The 15446-nt window shown below is 38.9% G+C and overlaps 1 protein-coding gene across 2 annotated transcripts in view; it reads right to left on the reverse strand.

Moving 5' to 3' along the window:
• Positions 1-15446, reverse strand: part of SLC44A1 (solute carrier family 44 member 1) — a gene marked incomplete at its 3' end in the record, with an annotated part of 70216 nt that overhangs the window by 26186 nt on the left and 28584 nt on the right. For both annotated transcript variants that reach the window (XM_084225249.1, XM_084225248.1), the window contains exon 5: positions 4650-4743. In XM_084225249.1, coding sequence (XP_084081375.1) covers positions 4650-4743 — 94 coding nt within the window. The remainder of the gene's footprint in view (positions 1-4649; positions 4744-15446) is intronic.

Below are 15446 nucleotides of genomic sequence, written 5' to 3' on the forward strand. Positions count from 1 at the left end.
TGAAATGAGGATGATCATAATGAAAAGTGATGCAGTTCTTACAAAAAACCCTGTGAGGCTGGAATGTACATTCCAATAGGATATTATCACCCTCCCACCCTTAAATGACAAGGTGCAGAAAGTATGTTCCTATTTCCACTTAAATGTCTTTCTTTCAAATGTCAGGTGGTGAACCAGCAGCTGAAACAACGCCTTTCACTTATTTTAGAATGGAATACTGGTCCATATTTGCAGCAAAAGAAATTGCAGAATGACAATATTCTTCTTGAGAGTATATATTTTGTGCCAAAGGACATCAGCATTCGCAACTGCTGCCAAGCAAAATGCATGTATTCATTCCTAGTCTTTCCCCATACTAAGCTTGTTCTTGTACTGAATATTACAATCACAGTGTTTATATTCATTAACTTTGTTAAAACTATGCAAAACATGCCAGGATGCCTCTATTGCTTTGAACCATTTTGGAAAGACCATCACAAAAAGCTAATGAGACTACGCACTAAACTTTGCAGAATGCTCTGAAAAACCTGCTATCAAAAGAAAGATACAAGAGAGCAAAAACTTTCCTTTAAAAGTGGGTAATTTTGTTTTCTAAATGTCTCCCATTTAGTAGCAGTCTGCCTTGGTCATAAACTATGTCAGATCTCAAAGTGGCCTATTACATCATTTGATCAATTCCCAATTACATTTCAGACATGAATTACATGTTCCTTCCTGCAATTGGATCCAATGAAAAAAAAAGTCTCTTCTATTGTTTTACCTGCCCAATCTTCCTTACTTGAAAGATTGTGGTGGGCTATACCAGCAATGAACATAATCTTCTGCAGTTTCCCCATTTCAGCAATGACCTATAAATCAACAATTTTCTGTCCTCAATAACTATTTTTGAAGCAATGTCTTTCTAAAATTCTAACCACCATTTTAAACACGTAGTGAATAAACCAGCTGCCTTAGGTACATATTTCCCATCCATGAAAAGGATGGAAAAAAGATGACATGCTGAAAACCATTAAAGTGTAACTATTCTGTAAAGAAATTGGGAGAAATTATGATCACCTGCCATTTCTAGGAAATTAATTAGTAGATCCTAGGTTTTTGTTTAAAGTCACTGATGATTGTAAATTTTATGGTTCTAGGATTACTGTGCTGAGTAGGTAAATGCATTTGGAGATGCTCATATTGATGGTCTACTTTTGGGTAGAAATGAATACAGCAGTTAAGCACAGAAAAGTAATTGTACATTAGTCACAGCTGTTAAAAAACAAACCCATAATGATGGCTGCTCTACTTAAAAGGCAGCCCATGTATCCTCTTAGCCTCTTAAAACATAACCCATTTTGGAATACGACTGTTCATTATATGCCGTATTACTGAAAAAGACTGACATTTGAGAGGTTTATTTAATTATTAACTGCTACAACTTTATAGAAAGCTTAGAGCATTTGTAAGTTGTCACTACCAGCAACAAATCCCAAATTTTGAGGTGGGAGTAGGCAAAAGAATGTTATTCCTGCATCCAAATACAAAAATATTCACTTTGAAAAGGGACTAATGGGATTAAAATATTCTTCCAAAATACATCCCAATGAAAGAAAACGTGCTTTTTTCATCAGAGTTTATATTAGTCATCTAATATCCCTTAACCTAAAGCAATTTCACTACCTATTTTAAGTTACCTATTTTCATGTGCAGTAATTAATTGCTAAGTTTGTTTTAATTAATTAAACAAAATAGGTTAGTGGTTCCTACCTGCTTTCTTGAGTATATGGGACTCCTGAAAATCAACTTTTGAGGTCTGTTTCTGCTCTAGTGGTTCTGACTGAATGAGTAGGTGAGGTAAAGTGTCCTAATAAAAAACACAATAATAGATCTATTCTCTATGACCTGTGCTAATTTATATGAACTCTTGATTATATCTTGGTATACTACCTACTGAGAAGGAAATATTTCTAAGAATAGCAACATGATGTTTAATCATAAACAAGAACGAATAAAGTTGAAGCTTCTGACGGTCTCAGAAGCTTTTAAAGCATTACTCAAAGGAAGTTAGGAGAGCCGTTTGATTACTCAAGTATTAGATTTCAAAGAATTTTTTCCTCTCACTACTATCCCTGTGTTTGTACAGGGGTAGTACAGCAACCTGTGTGAGGGGACGGGGATTCCAATTGGAATAACACTGCTAGCTGCTCTTTATAACCTCTACAGGGCAGTGCCTCGGCACAGCTCAGCACAACTGGCATACAGATAAATGCTGCAGGGGACTGGACAGGTTTTCCTCCAGGGTCCTCTAAACATGCAGTCATGTCTACAGAGGCTGATCTAGGCGGGGTGTGGACAAACTACACTGCCAGACTGTACTAGTCTGTCAAAGTTGGACATAATACCTTGAAGATGGATGGTAAGAGTCCATTGACAGCCTCTCAGCTGAAGGCTGTGAAGAAGCCTGGTCATCAAACAGAAAACATCAAGGGGCTATCTTCACACCATATGCTACCTCCATCCCATGGAACTAATGGGAATCAGAGGGTTCATAACCCTTGAGAGATTGCACTGGTTTCAGCTGGGGTGGGGTTAATTTCCTTCACAGTGGCTGGTACGGAGCTTGTTTTGAATTTGTGTTGAGCACAGGGTTGATAAGGAAAAGATGTTTTTGTTATTGCTGAGCAGGTCTTACACGGAGCCAAGGCCTTTTCTGCTTTTGCACTGCCATGCTGGCAAGGACTTTGGGGGTGTATGGGAGGCTGGGAGGAGACACGGCCAGGACAGGTGACTCAAACTGACCAAAGGGATATTCCAAACATGGCATCATGTGCAGGATATAAAAAGGGGGAAAGAAAAGGAAGGAGGGCACATTTGAAGTGAAGGTGTTTGTCTTCCCAAATAACTGTTGCATGTGATGGGGCCCTGCTCTCCTGGAGATGGTTGAACATCTGCCTGCCCATGGGAAGTGATGAATTAATTCCTTGTTTTGCTTTGCTACTGTGTGAAGCTTTCTTTCCCTTATTAAACCATCTTTATATCAACCCACAAGATTTTTACCTTTTACCCTTCCAGTTCTCTCCCCAGTCCTGCTGGTGGGGAAGTGAGTGAGTGGCTGTGGGGGTTTGGGTTGCTGGATGAGGTTAAACCATGATACAGATCAAATGTGACTGTTAGGTAAGTTCTTCCTGAATGCCTCAGTCTACAAGATGTTGGGTTTTCATTTGGTTGTCTCAACAGGATTACATTTCTCCTTCAAATTACACTTACTCAAATATTTTAACTATAAAAACCTGAAAGCCAGTTGTTTATAGATACAATGTTGGCCTTTTTTGCCTTAGGGCATTAAGTTCAGACTTTTCAATCTCAAAAATGCTCCAACATATCATATATTTTAGTAATACCATATCAAAAAGGGAAAATACTCCACCTACACAATAGTTTATTTAAAATAACTTGAGGTAGTTTTTATGAGGAATTTACATGACATCATTAGAGCTCTGATACATTATTCTATCCTTCTGTTTTCTGACTAAGCTATACTTATTGAGACAATGACATGAGAACTCACTATGATAAGTCAATATAATACTGGCAAAAATTAGAACTAACAAGCCTTTTCAGTATGCAAGCTGCCATTGAAGTTTTCATTTGTTTTTGTACTATGGCAGTAACAGCTGGCTAGCTGCATGGAATATTAATCTATATTGGGAAAAATTTTAAACAGCTAACATTCCAGATGCCACTAATTGTCCTATAATATTTTAAAAAAAAAAGATTCAGTGGAGAGGCTACCACAAATACAAGAAAGACTTAAAAAATGAGTTTGTAGAACTGACACAAATATAACATTTACAAAAAATATAACAGAAAACTGTGCATAAGAAAAGACTGCAGTCATCACTCACTACTGAGTATATTTGAGAAGCTAAATTTTGACAAAACACAACATGGTTCTTCTTGAGTTAGTGCATTACTGACAGAAGGCTGTGTACAACAGCTAACAGATCACTTCTTTTCTCAGCAATGTTCATCTCCACAGGTCTAGGCAGCACAGCTACAAGAGTTTATGAAGCTATGAACTTTCCAATCCTATTTCACAAACAGGAGTCTAATGCAACACTTAAAAAAATAACCCTCAAAATGACCTGTTAATAAAATATAGCCCTCTTTTTGGTATTGAACTATCCTTATGTTAGTCATTTCCGGACTGAAAGAGTGAAAAATGAAGTAATTTGCATCTATCTGACTGGCTGAGGTAAGGTATAAGAAGCAAACACTGCAGAGAGCTGTGCATAACGTTTCCTCCCAAAGACTAAAAATGTTCCATGATTGTCTTAAATCTGCATTGCTGATGGGCAGCTGGCTATAGACAGGGTGAAAGGCAGTAAAACAGCTGATACTTAGAACAGTGTCAGTCACGTGAGACATGACAATTTGAAGATATCAGCTCAATAGTTTCAGTAACACATACACGGATAATTTGGGTTTTTCTTTGACTATAATTTTCACTACCTTTTAAGAAACAGAATTTTAGAAATGTATACAATAACACACTAAAACATCCATCTGGTAAGAGTGAACATGTGTTGGTATTTTCTAAAGAACTGTCATGATCAAAACAAATCTCTGCTCCCTCCACCCCAAATCAGACAACTTGATCATATTACCTCTCTGGAACAGGATATTTAGGACATAACTTGGCAGCCCTTGGGTCTGTTGTATATTCTGATGGCTGTAGTTCATAGCTACACAGAGTGGATCCTGTGGAAAAGTAAAAGAAATTATTGGCATGGAAAATGAATAAAAAACAAACACTAATATCCTTTGCAAACAGCATTAAAACTGATACAGGTGCTAATTCTGCACCTCCTCATGTCATTATCACAAAGCTTTGCTACAGTTCCTCCTGTAATGTGGTAAATCAAGTCAAACACAGTTGTCAGTAGAATACAATGACGCTCCCCATCTAGCTTTGGGTTTTCCGAAGTTTGAGTATTTGAGTGGAAAAGACTAATTCACAATGTGGTGTAAAGAGGACACAAAATACCGTGAAGCCCCCCTCCCCTACTATTCTACCATGTTTTTCTTGATCACTTCTAATGCATGAACATTGCATAACATGGCATTTATGATAGAAAGAAAATATTCCTGGGTTTGCAGGGTTTTTTTAATGTGTATATTCAAAATACAACTGGTCTATAGATTTCAGGGACAGGAACAAAAAGAAACCCGAACAAAAGAAGTTGGAAAGTTGGCTGAGAAATAAGAGCACTGCATTACATATCCAAAGCTTCTAAAAAGCTGAACCCTCTCCATAAACAAATTGGTATGGCACAGTAAAGATCAAGTGCCTATTTCAAAATTCAAACATAAATTAAGTTTTTCTTTGTACCCGACATTTGCCTAATGGAAGTGCCTTACCTAGGAGAGATTTCTTTCAATTTCTCTATAATGAAGACACTGAACATCTGACCCAATGCTTCTAGGAAATCAGAAACTTCCAAATCAGATTGGAGCCCTGGTATATCAGCAGTTGCCGAGGTAAGGAAGCCTCCAATGATATAAGCTGTCTATCAAAAGAGTAATTTCCTTCCAAGCTTCTTTCCTAATACATTGTTTACTTCCAAGAACAAGGGCTTTTAATATATAGCTTTTAGTGTCCTTTTCCCCTATGCAATACATTAAGGACTTACCTTAATAAGGACTTATCTGAATTTTAATCATCAATATAAATATTCAATTCTTTCCATTATTAAAGTCCCCTTTTCAGGAATAGTTTGTATAATAGAGTTCTGCAAGATGGATCTGGATAATATATATACACTATCGCCCAAAATAAACCAAGAATTTTGACAAACAGCTTTATCTTGGCCTGCATTACACTGAGCAGAACTATTATTTGCAGAATTTGTAGACTATTATTTGCAGAAATTTTATCTATCATTGCTACATTTCTACCTCTATGAAGAGACCTCTTCTATTCACAGACTGAAAAAGCAGAGAGCCTACTTAGCTGCTTCAAATGCTCTCTATCTAATGCAGTCTCTGGAACACTATTTAAGTACCACTTCTACAAAGGAGCTTTTAGGAAGCCAGTCCAAACCACCAAATGCTCTATTGAAGAAAGACAGATCTCCTACAAAGAGAAGATAGGAGGAGAAACATCTGAAATGCATTTTCAATTATACTGTCTATATCAATCCTTATGCCTCTGCTTACTTATGTGGAAAACATGGCATGATATAAACATAATCAGATATCACAAAAAACATTCCTTAGATCTTAGCTGTAAATGAAGTGTCTAAAATGTATCTAAATCTACAGGTTTTTATTAAAAACAGAAAGAAAAAGAGGATTGCAGATATTTACATTTATTTTGCTTTGAATATAGGTCAAAAGAAAAGTTATAAACAGCCAGCTGAGCTGGCTGTGCCCAGGCCAAGAAGGCCAGTGGCATCCTGGCCTGTAGCAGTAATAGTGGGGCCAGCAGGACCAGGGCAGGGATTGCCCCTCTGTACTTGGCACTGGTGAGGCCACGCCTCCTATCCTGTGTCCAGGTCTGGATGCCTCCCTGCAAGAAAGACACTGAGGTGCTGGAGTGTGTTCAGAGAAGGGCAATGGAGCTGGTGAAGGGTCTGGATCACAAGTCCTATGAGGAGTGGCTCAAGCAGCTGGGGTTGTTTAGCCTGGAGAAAAAAGAGGCTCAGGGGTGACCTTATCACTCCCTACAACCCACTGAAAGGAGGCTGTAACTAGGTGGGGGTTGGCCTCTTTTCCCAAGTAACAAAAAATGGGGCAAGAGGAAATGGCATCAAGTTGTGCCAGGGAAAGTTTGGGTATTAATAGTAATTTTTTCACCAAAAGGTTTGTCAAGATTGGAACAGGCTGCCCAGGGAAGTAGTTGAGCCCCCATCCCTGGAGGTACTTAAAAGCTGCGGAGACATGGAGCTTAGGTACATGGTTTAGTGGTGGACTTGATGATCTTAAGAGTGTTTTCCAGCCTTATGACTCTGTGGTTATGATTCTAAGGCAAGAATAAAGAGATCTATAGAAGAAGAGGGATATGTGTTATGTGGACAAGTGTATATAGATTCATGACACAGTGTTTGGGGCCAGCTTGGCCATTCTGCCAAGTGACCAGTGTGAACTACAGTTTAAGTATCTTATGAGAAGGCCCCCACATCTAAACAAGCCTAAGGGACAGGGCTGGTCTGTGGATGCCCAAGCTCCCTTTGATTTCCAGCAGTTCAGGCATGAGAGAAAAAGGGCAGGATTTACTATGGGGAGGAAAGGAAACTCTTTGTACAAATGTGCATCTGAAGACCTGCTTGGATCACAAGTGTAAATGAAGCAAAATCAAATTATGCCAGACCTTGATGTGCATACAGTTCACAAGCCATTCAAGTAAGACCTGTAGGGTAACCCAATAGACTCCTGGCTGTAGAGCAAACTGGAAACACCTTGACAACTTCCTCTGGAAGCCAACAGTACATTCCCTCCTGCCATGCCTGACCGCTCAGGCTGCCACTACCATGTCTTGCCTGGGAACCGCTTTTGGCCTACTCTGGATCTTTTCCCTTTCGATGCCTAACTTACAGCACACTTCTTTAGTCACAGTCAAGCAGAAAAATATTTTCACTGAGCTTGTCAAACAAAGGATATCAACTACCCTGCCTGTAAAGAAACTACCAGTGCCACAGCTTAAATAACGCCCATGAGATTATTTGTCCTTTTGTCCTAAATCATTAGAAACTCTAACTATTCCCATAAATACTTCAAAATCTTCTGACTTCTCTAATACTGTGTAAGAGAGCTTTAGAACTCAAATGTGTGCTTGAATTATGTCACTTTGCTCTTAAAACTCATTTCTTCACAAGAGTCAGTGTGCATCACTGAATAGAAGTTTACATTTTCAAGGGTGAGAGAGAAGAATGAACAGCATTGTCAAACCTTCTACTCTATATTAGTTACTCTGGGTTAGCAGAGACTAGCACAACCAATCTTTTTTTGCTGTTCAAGTTGGTAAGGCTGGAAAGATTTGAGTCATCTTGCTGAGATAATTAGTTCACCAAAGACACTACTTTTTTTCCTAAATTAGTATTACTCAAATGTTTCAAAACCAGTATGAGCAGGATACAGAGAACAAACTAAAAGATAGCTGATATAATACACCTTTTGCTTTCTACAGCAATGCACGTATTTCTTCTGGAGAAACACAGGCAAATGACATCAAGCTATCCTACAGGGATTGGATTTCAGATCCCAACATGTTGTAACATTAAGAAAAATACTTCTAAACTATGTAGAGCATCAGTGTTTGGGCTATTGGTGAACACACAGTAGTGTGCCTGACCTGTGTGCACATGTTGGTTCCACAATTCGGTATTTGGTGGTTTCACACACAAAGTGATGTCATGGAGACATACAACAGTTTCTGTCCCATGGTTTCTTTTCAATGAATAGAATTGCTCCACCCACTAGAATATATTGGAGACATTACTGGAGCAAAGTACCTCAAAAGACAAACTTCCAACCTAGCTGTAGAAACTTCTTTTCTAAATATCCTTTCTGTTTTGCTGAGGCTTGGATTAATAAGGAGCTAAACAGCCATTATCTCTGGCACTCATAGAAAACAGCTATATTTAGCTCAAGTTTATATATAAAGATGCTGTAGAAAGCCAGGATTTTTACTTCAAAGATTCTTTCTAAATGAGAAGGCAAATTATTGAAGATCTTCTGTGCTCAGAAGACACAGTGCACAGAAGACATAACACTCTGCTTTCCACAGCAATACAGTAAATAGGAAGGTCCAAACTAACCAAAGGTGGTTAGGTAAAAATACTTTTAGAAACCAGAGCTCCAGTACAGCTTTCCTTCCTGTATTTGCTTTGCTGTAAACCAACAAACAAACCCCTGCTAGAGCAGCCTTACTATTCAAGAGTTTACAGCTTGAGAAATGGAAACATTCCTCAGTCATCCAATAAGAGGAGCAGTCCACAGAGGATACTAATGACATTTATATTCCCTGATTTATAGTAGTGGAAAGCATACAACAGGTTTTGGATTCCACTCTGGGAGCTCAGCAGTGTCTACCCATCTATCAACACTTATTAACAGCAACTAAAACAAGGACTTCAAGATCTAGAAACACAGACTCATATTCAGAGGCAAGAACTTAAGCAGAAAAATACAAAACTATGCAGAGACAACAGGGATAGCTTCAGTACCAGGAGCAGCACAGTCACCTTAGGAGTACAGGAGTACGTTCTTTTAAGTTACAAAGAGCTCCAAGCAGCTCCACATACCCCTTCTCACATACATGTGGCAAAGCACAGCCTGAGAGACTACAAACCACAGTTTTGATAAAGTAATTTATATGAACTTCCATTCTGAGTCTGATTTTGTGCATGTATTGTGCACTTATGTGGCATGACACGTGACATCTTTAATGATTTCTTTGCCTGTGTCTTTCACACTAGTGATGAGCCTAGATGGTCCCAGTGCCCAGAGCTGGAGGACCGTGGCAGGGAGAACGATAAACTCCCCAAATTTGTGGGGGATCTGCTGCTCCAGCTGGATCCTCATGTATCTATGTAGCTTCATGATGGCATTCATCCAAGAATACTTAAAGAGCTGTCTGATGTCATTGCAAGGCCTCTCTCAATTATTTTTGAACAGTCTTGGGTATCTGGGGAGTTCCCAGCTTACTGAAGCTGGCTAAGATGGTCTCAATGTTCAAAAATGGCAAGAAGGATGACCCTGGAAACTACAGGCCTATCAGTCTGACTTCAGTGCCTGGTAAAATGATGGAGAAGATTATTCTGGGAGTTCTGGAAAACACCTGAATGACACCACAACCATCATCACAGCCAGCACAGCTTCATGAGAAGAAAGTCCTGTGTGTCCAGCATGACTACCTTCTAGGACAGGCTGGTTGGTCATGGGAAGCCAGTTGATGTGATCTTCTCAGATTACAGTAAAGTTTTTGATACAGTGTCTCAGAGGACCCTTCTGCAGAAAATGTCCAGCCCATAGCTGGATAAACACATCATGCGATGGGGGAGCAGCTGGTTCATGGGTCAGGCACAAAGGACTACAGTGAATGGGGTGACATCAGACTGGTACGACCTGTGACTAGTGGGGTTCCACCGGGCTCCATCCTTAGCTTTGTGCTCTTCAACATCTTAATAAACAGCTTGGATGACGCAAGACTCAAAGACCCGAAGTAAGTTTGTTGGTGATAAAAAATTGGAAGGAGCCATTCACTCCCTCAAAGGCAGAAGCCTTGTAGAGAGGAGTTAACAAATGACAGAGCTGGGAAATTACCAACTGTATGAAGTTTAAGAATTCTGCACCTAGGACAGGGAAGCCCTGGATGTATGGACAAACTGGGGAAAAAGACCCTGGAGAATAGTGCTGTGGAAAGGGACCTGGAGGTCACTGTCAAGGGCAAGTTGAACATGAGTCAGCAGTGCCCTGGCAGCCAGGAGGGCAAACTGTGTCCAGGGGTGCATCAGGCACAGCATCACCAGCCGGGCAAGAGAGGGGATTGTCCTGCTCTGCTCTGCACTGGGGCAGCATCACTGTGAGCGCTGGGGGCAGTTTTGGGTGCCACAATATAAAAAAGATACTAAGCACTGGAAGAGTGGCCAAAGGAAGGCAATTTGAGATGATGAAGGGACTTGAGGAGCAGCTGTGTGAGAAGTGGCTGAGGTCATTTGGTCAGTTCAGCCTGAAGGAGACTGAGGAGATTTCGACAGTTTGCAACTTCCTTATGAGAAGAAAAGGAGGGACAGGGACTGGTCTCTTCTCTGCAGTGACCAGTCACAAGACCTGAGGGAATGTCCTGAAGTTGTGTCAGAGGAGGTTTAGGTTAGGTTCACCCATAGGGTGGTTGGGCACTGGAACAGGCTCCCCAGGGAAGCAGTCACAGCCCCAGCCTGACAGAGTTCAAGTAGTGTTCAGACAATAATGTCATGTACATGGGTATGATTCTTGGGGTATCCTGTGCAGGGGCAGAAGGTGGACTTTGTGGGTTTCCCCAACTCTGCATATTCTATAGTGATTGATAACTGACTTCTAAAAAGCCATATCATGAAACAGAGCTTATAGTTAAAAAACTTTATCTCTTATTTCATTGTCTCCTTTACAAGTAACATTCTATTAGTTCATTAAGTTCTCTGACACAGGAATAAAACTCACAGACGCAGAAATGTGGAGAAATGTTAGCAGCAAGGAGACTGTTAAAATCACAACTCCTCACCTCTGGACTTTCAGCCCAGTTCTAATCTTGAGTTCCGGGTGTTTTATGACTGAGTTCACCAATCAAAACTTAGTTAACATTGTGAATACGTGACTCACAGATGATTATGCTTGACCAACCAATCCATGCAATAAGGGCTAGAGTATGATATTGATACTGACAGAGGTGAAGTTCAGGAAGGACAAGGCTCCCAGACTCTCACAAGGATAAAATTCTTAACACTTTTCCACATTTCTCACCCCAGAACTTGCCTGAAATCTATCTGTCAAACTCTATCAGGTCTAAACTGCTAATCTGAAACATACTACCCATTCAAAGCTTCATGCAATTAGACAACTTGGTACACTACCAATAATTGGATATTACCTTAGCATATTATGGACAGCATAGAAAAGTGGCAGCTTAAAATACTCTCTCATGTATCTGGCTGCCGCAAATTCCAAAGCCAAAAACCCAGAACCAGTGGGATGCCAAATACTACTTCCACAGAAGGTGGTATTTACTATCCTTTGCTGAGTTCTGTCAGTAAGGGAACAATGCTGCACCACCCCAGAAAAAAGTATGCTTATGGCAAATAATTATATGATCCTCTCTTCATGGACTCCTGTCAAATGGAAAAAGGTTTGGATCACCATGAAACAAACCACATCATGTTGACCAGACTTTCTTTATTCTTTGACTGTTAGTCCTGACAATAGCAATTTTAACCAATAGACAACTATAGGAAGTAATTCTACTCAGAACACAAGCACTCAGCACAGAAGTTTAGGATTGTATAAATTTCCTATTTACCTATTTTAGAATAAAAACATTCCAAGAGCAAAACACATTTGATGCTTCATTTAGGAATGAAATCACACTTAGTTATGCATGTATTAGCATCAGAGCTGAAAATGACTGCGAAAACTAAAACTCCACTTCTTAGCCAGAGATTTTAATGGGGTCTAAAGTATCAGATAAAATGGAAGCACCAGAGGATTGCACAAACATACCTAAACATTGCTGCTATGCCTTTTGCAAATTGAGCAGGAATAGAGACAGAAGACCAAATAAGGATAGAGCTGAACCTTGACATCGAAATCTGATTTCTGTGCCCTAGCAAAATAGTGATGCCTTGAGATAAGCAAAAAGACAAGGACAGACCACTTTGTAGTCAGGACTTCTCAGATTAATATGACAGAATTGTTCTCAGGAAAGAAAAGCTCCATTCTCTTCATCTACCCACCGCTGCCTTCCAGAAGCACAGTGTGTTTTAAAGGAAGAAAAGTAAAGTTTATATGTATCTTTAGCTCTAGTTGTTGCAGAGAGACATACCACCACTTCTTTAAAACAATGAGCATCAAAGGGCAGGAGAAATTACAGGTGCCTTTACAAATAAATATGGGACTGAAGTGAAAGTAAGCATTCTCCAATGCCTGCAAGAATATTCTAAGAAATATCTATCACAAAACCCCATTAGTTAGATCTTCAAAAGTCTCTAGAATTGAAGACCACAAAGAGAAATACTGTGATAGATATTAAAACATGCTGTTGCAAATAAGATTATGGAAAAAAGAAAATCCTAGATTCAGAATTTATCTATCTATATATATATGTATTTTGAGTTGTAATTAAAAAAAATAAGACAATACTCTTCACTTTCTCCTATTCTTATTAACAGTACAGAGTTGAAAAACATTAATTTACATATTCCTCCACTCCTATTTCTTCTAGTGCTAAATAAAACCAGCTACTCTGGAATCAAATTAAGAATCCATCTAATCAAGTAGCAGATGTTTCTCCTACCATACCTTTAGCTCTGCACAACTTAAAACTTAAGGATATTCTTCAGTGCTAACTAAATACCCAAATTTGTATTTTCTATTCTAAGAAAATTATTCTAAGAGTTTATATCTTTTTTGTTTTTAAAATATCTTCATGGCAAATAACTCTAACTTGTGTGCAGAAAAATCTGTCTCTTTGATGCTTAATGATTTCATTTTGATCTCTAGTTTCACAATACTCAGGTTATGAGATGAAGGAACAATAATTTTTCAAAATTCTTTACGATATTCCTGCTTTTAATGACTCACTCTTCCTGACAGTTTTCTCTTTTACAGACAGAGGAAATCAATGGTCCTTTTATAATGATAATCCTTGTTTCTCTTCTCAGTATGTGTATACACATATACATATATATATACACACACATGCACACATATATACACAATAGGTGAATACATGCTGAGAATATACATATGTATGTTTGTGTACAAGTTTAAAAAAAAATGTAAAGAAAGGACTAGAACACAGCCTTTATGATGCCAACATAGCAGGAGTTCACAAAGAATGCAGTCCCTCTTCACAATTCATAAACATTACACTTTCAGACAATGCTGTGCCTCCAACTTAATCCACTTGGGATCCTTGGTAATTTCACAATCTCTTCCCCAAGTATCAATAACCACTTTCAATTAAAACACTTCATGCATAATAATAGGTTCCCACCCCTTCATTCTGGGGGCATTCCTTTTGATTTGACATTTTATTCCACTGTAATTGATAGCAGCACGTTTTTCCATATAATTCTAAATTTCAGTAGTCACAACAGATGTAACTACATTCAGTAGTCACAAAAAGATTTATAACCTCATTGTTTCTTCCCCTTTCCAAATGGTTTATTAATGTAATCAATAACACAACACAGCATTATTGGAGGACTCCACATACTGTCACTTTCTGTTGAGGAAACAACTTCATTCTAACTAGGGGTTACATTTCCAATACAACACAAACCTGATGGACAGTTCAGGTAACAAGATAGAGTAGCAGTAGATAACTCTGTATCTTAAAACTGCTCATAATGTACTTTTATTCTAGTCAATTAAAAAATGACACTCAAAAGTAACATACCCAGGTTTCCAGAGACCTGTGTGTTCAGAACTGCTTTAAGCATAAGGTATCTGTAACTAACACAGTATATCGTACTTCGGGAAAATCATGAGAAAGGATTAAGTTTTAAACAGCATACTTTCACTGAAAACAAAGGCAGGGAGAACAAGAGCGGACAAAAAATGTCAGAAGCTCACAGAGACCCACGTAACAGCTATTTCTAAACCAAGTGCCAACAGGAACACATGAATATGTCATTATCTTCAGACAAAAGAAAAATCCTTTTTGTTTCCCCTGTGGTTCCTTTCTAATAGCTCAGAGATATCACCTGCTCTGATTTAGCAGACTGATTTGCTTTATTGATCTCTTTCAGGTCAGTCTCTATAGCAAACTTAATGAAGCATTCCCTCTGGCTCTGTGTGCACACAGACCACTAGCCTGGCCGAGCTACAGAATTCTGACAACAGAGATGTGTGCCACAATGCTGCAAAATCAAAATTTCATTTTAGGTTCCTAAATATGCATCCAGTTATTTAAACAACAAATAGAGATAGTAGTTCCCACACTGAGTAGACACTATAGTTATCACTGAATTAAACGCAACAGAAATTATAGCCACCTGTCCAGTGTTTCTCTTTAATAATGACACTTCATTATTTATTTGGCACAGTCATACATTAATTATGTCTTCAAGGATATTTCTAATTGCTTTAGCAAGTCCTTGAAAACATCACTGCAGTATTTCACGGACATCAAGCTTTGAAGCATCAATTTGGTTTCTGGGAAAGATATCTTTCAGTCACATTACTCAAAATACATAATTTTTTAAGGGCAAAGATCAACAAAAACATTGAACCACAAGTATTCAGCGCCTGAGGTGTTCTACTGGGTGAGAAAATCCTGGGGAGAGGAACAGCAGTCAGTTCACAACATATAACACTCTCAGTTGTGCCCAACTGTTAGCTCTACAAACTCAAGTACTAGCATAGCTTGTTTGAGAACAGCATTGCAACATTTCTCAGGTAACACTGCACCTTCCTGTGTCACTTTCAGGAGTTGCTCCAGAATATTTCTGCATTTTACAACCTGTATCTCTGTACAAGTCAAAGATCTGAGTGGTCAAGTGCCCAGCTTTTTCTTTCCCTTTTTCCTCCTCTTGTAAAAGGTCCCAGCTGTTTCCAGTTTTCTGGGTGTCAATTATTGTGAAGAGATTAAAGGTACATGCTTTCTTGTTTTCTTAAAATCAGTTTGGCTTTGCAAGGGATGGGCTTCTTCTCTTTCTTGATGGGAAGGTACTGTAAATGCAGGACCTGACTGTGAGAGAACAAGT

Source organism: Fringilla coelebs (assembly GCF_963513975.1).
Source record: "Fringilla coelebs genome assembly, chromosome: Z".
NCBI classification, from domain to species: domain Eukaryota; kingdom Metazoa; phylum Chordata; class Aves; order Passeriformes; family Fringillidae; genus Fringilla; species Fringilla coelebs.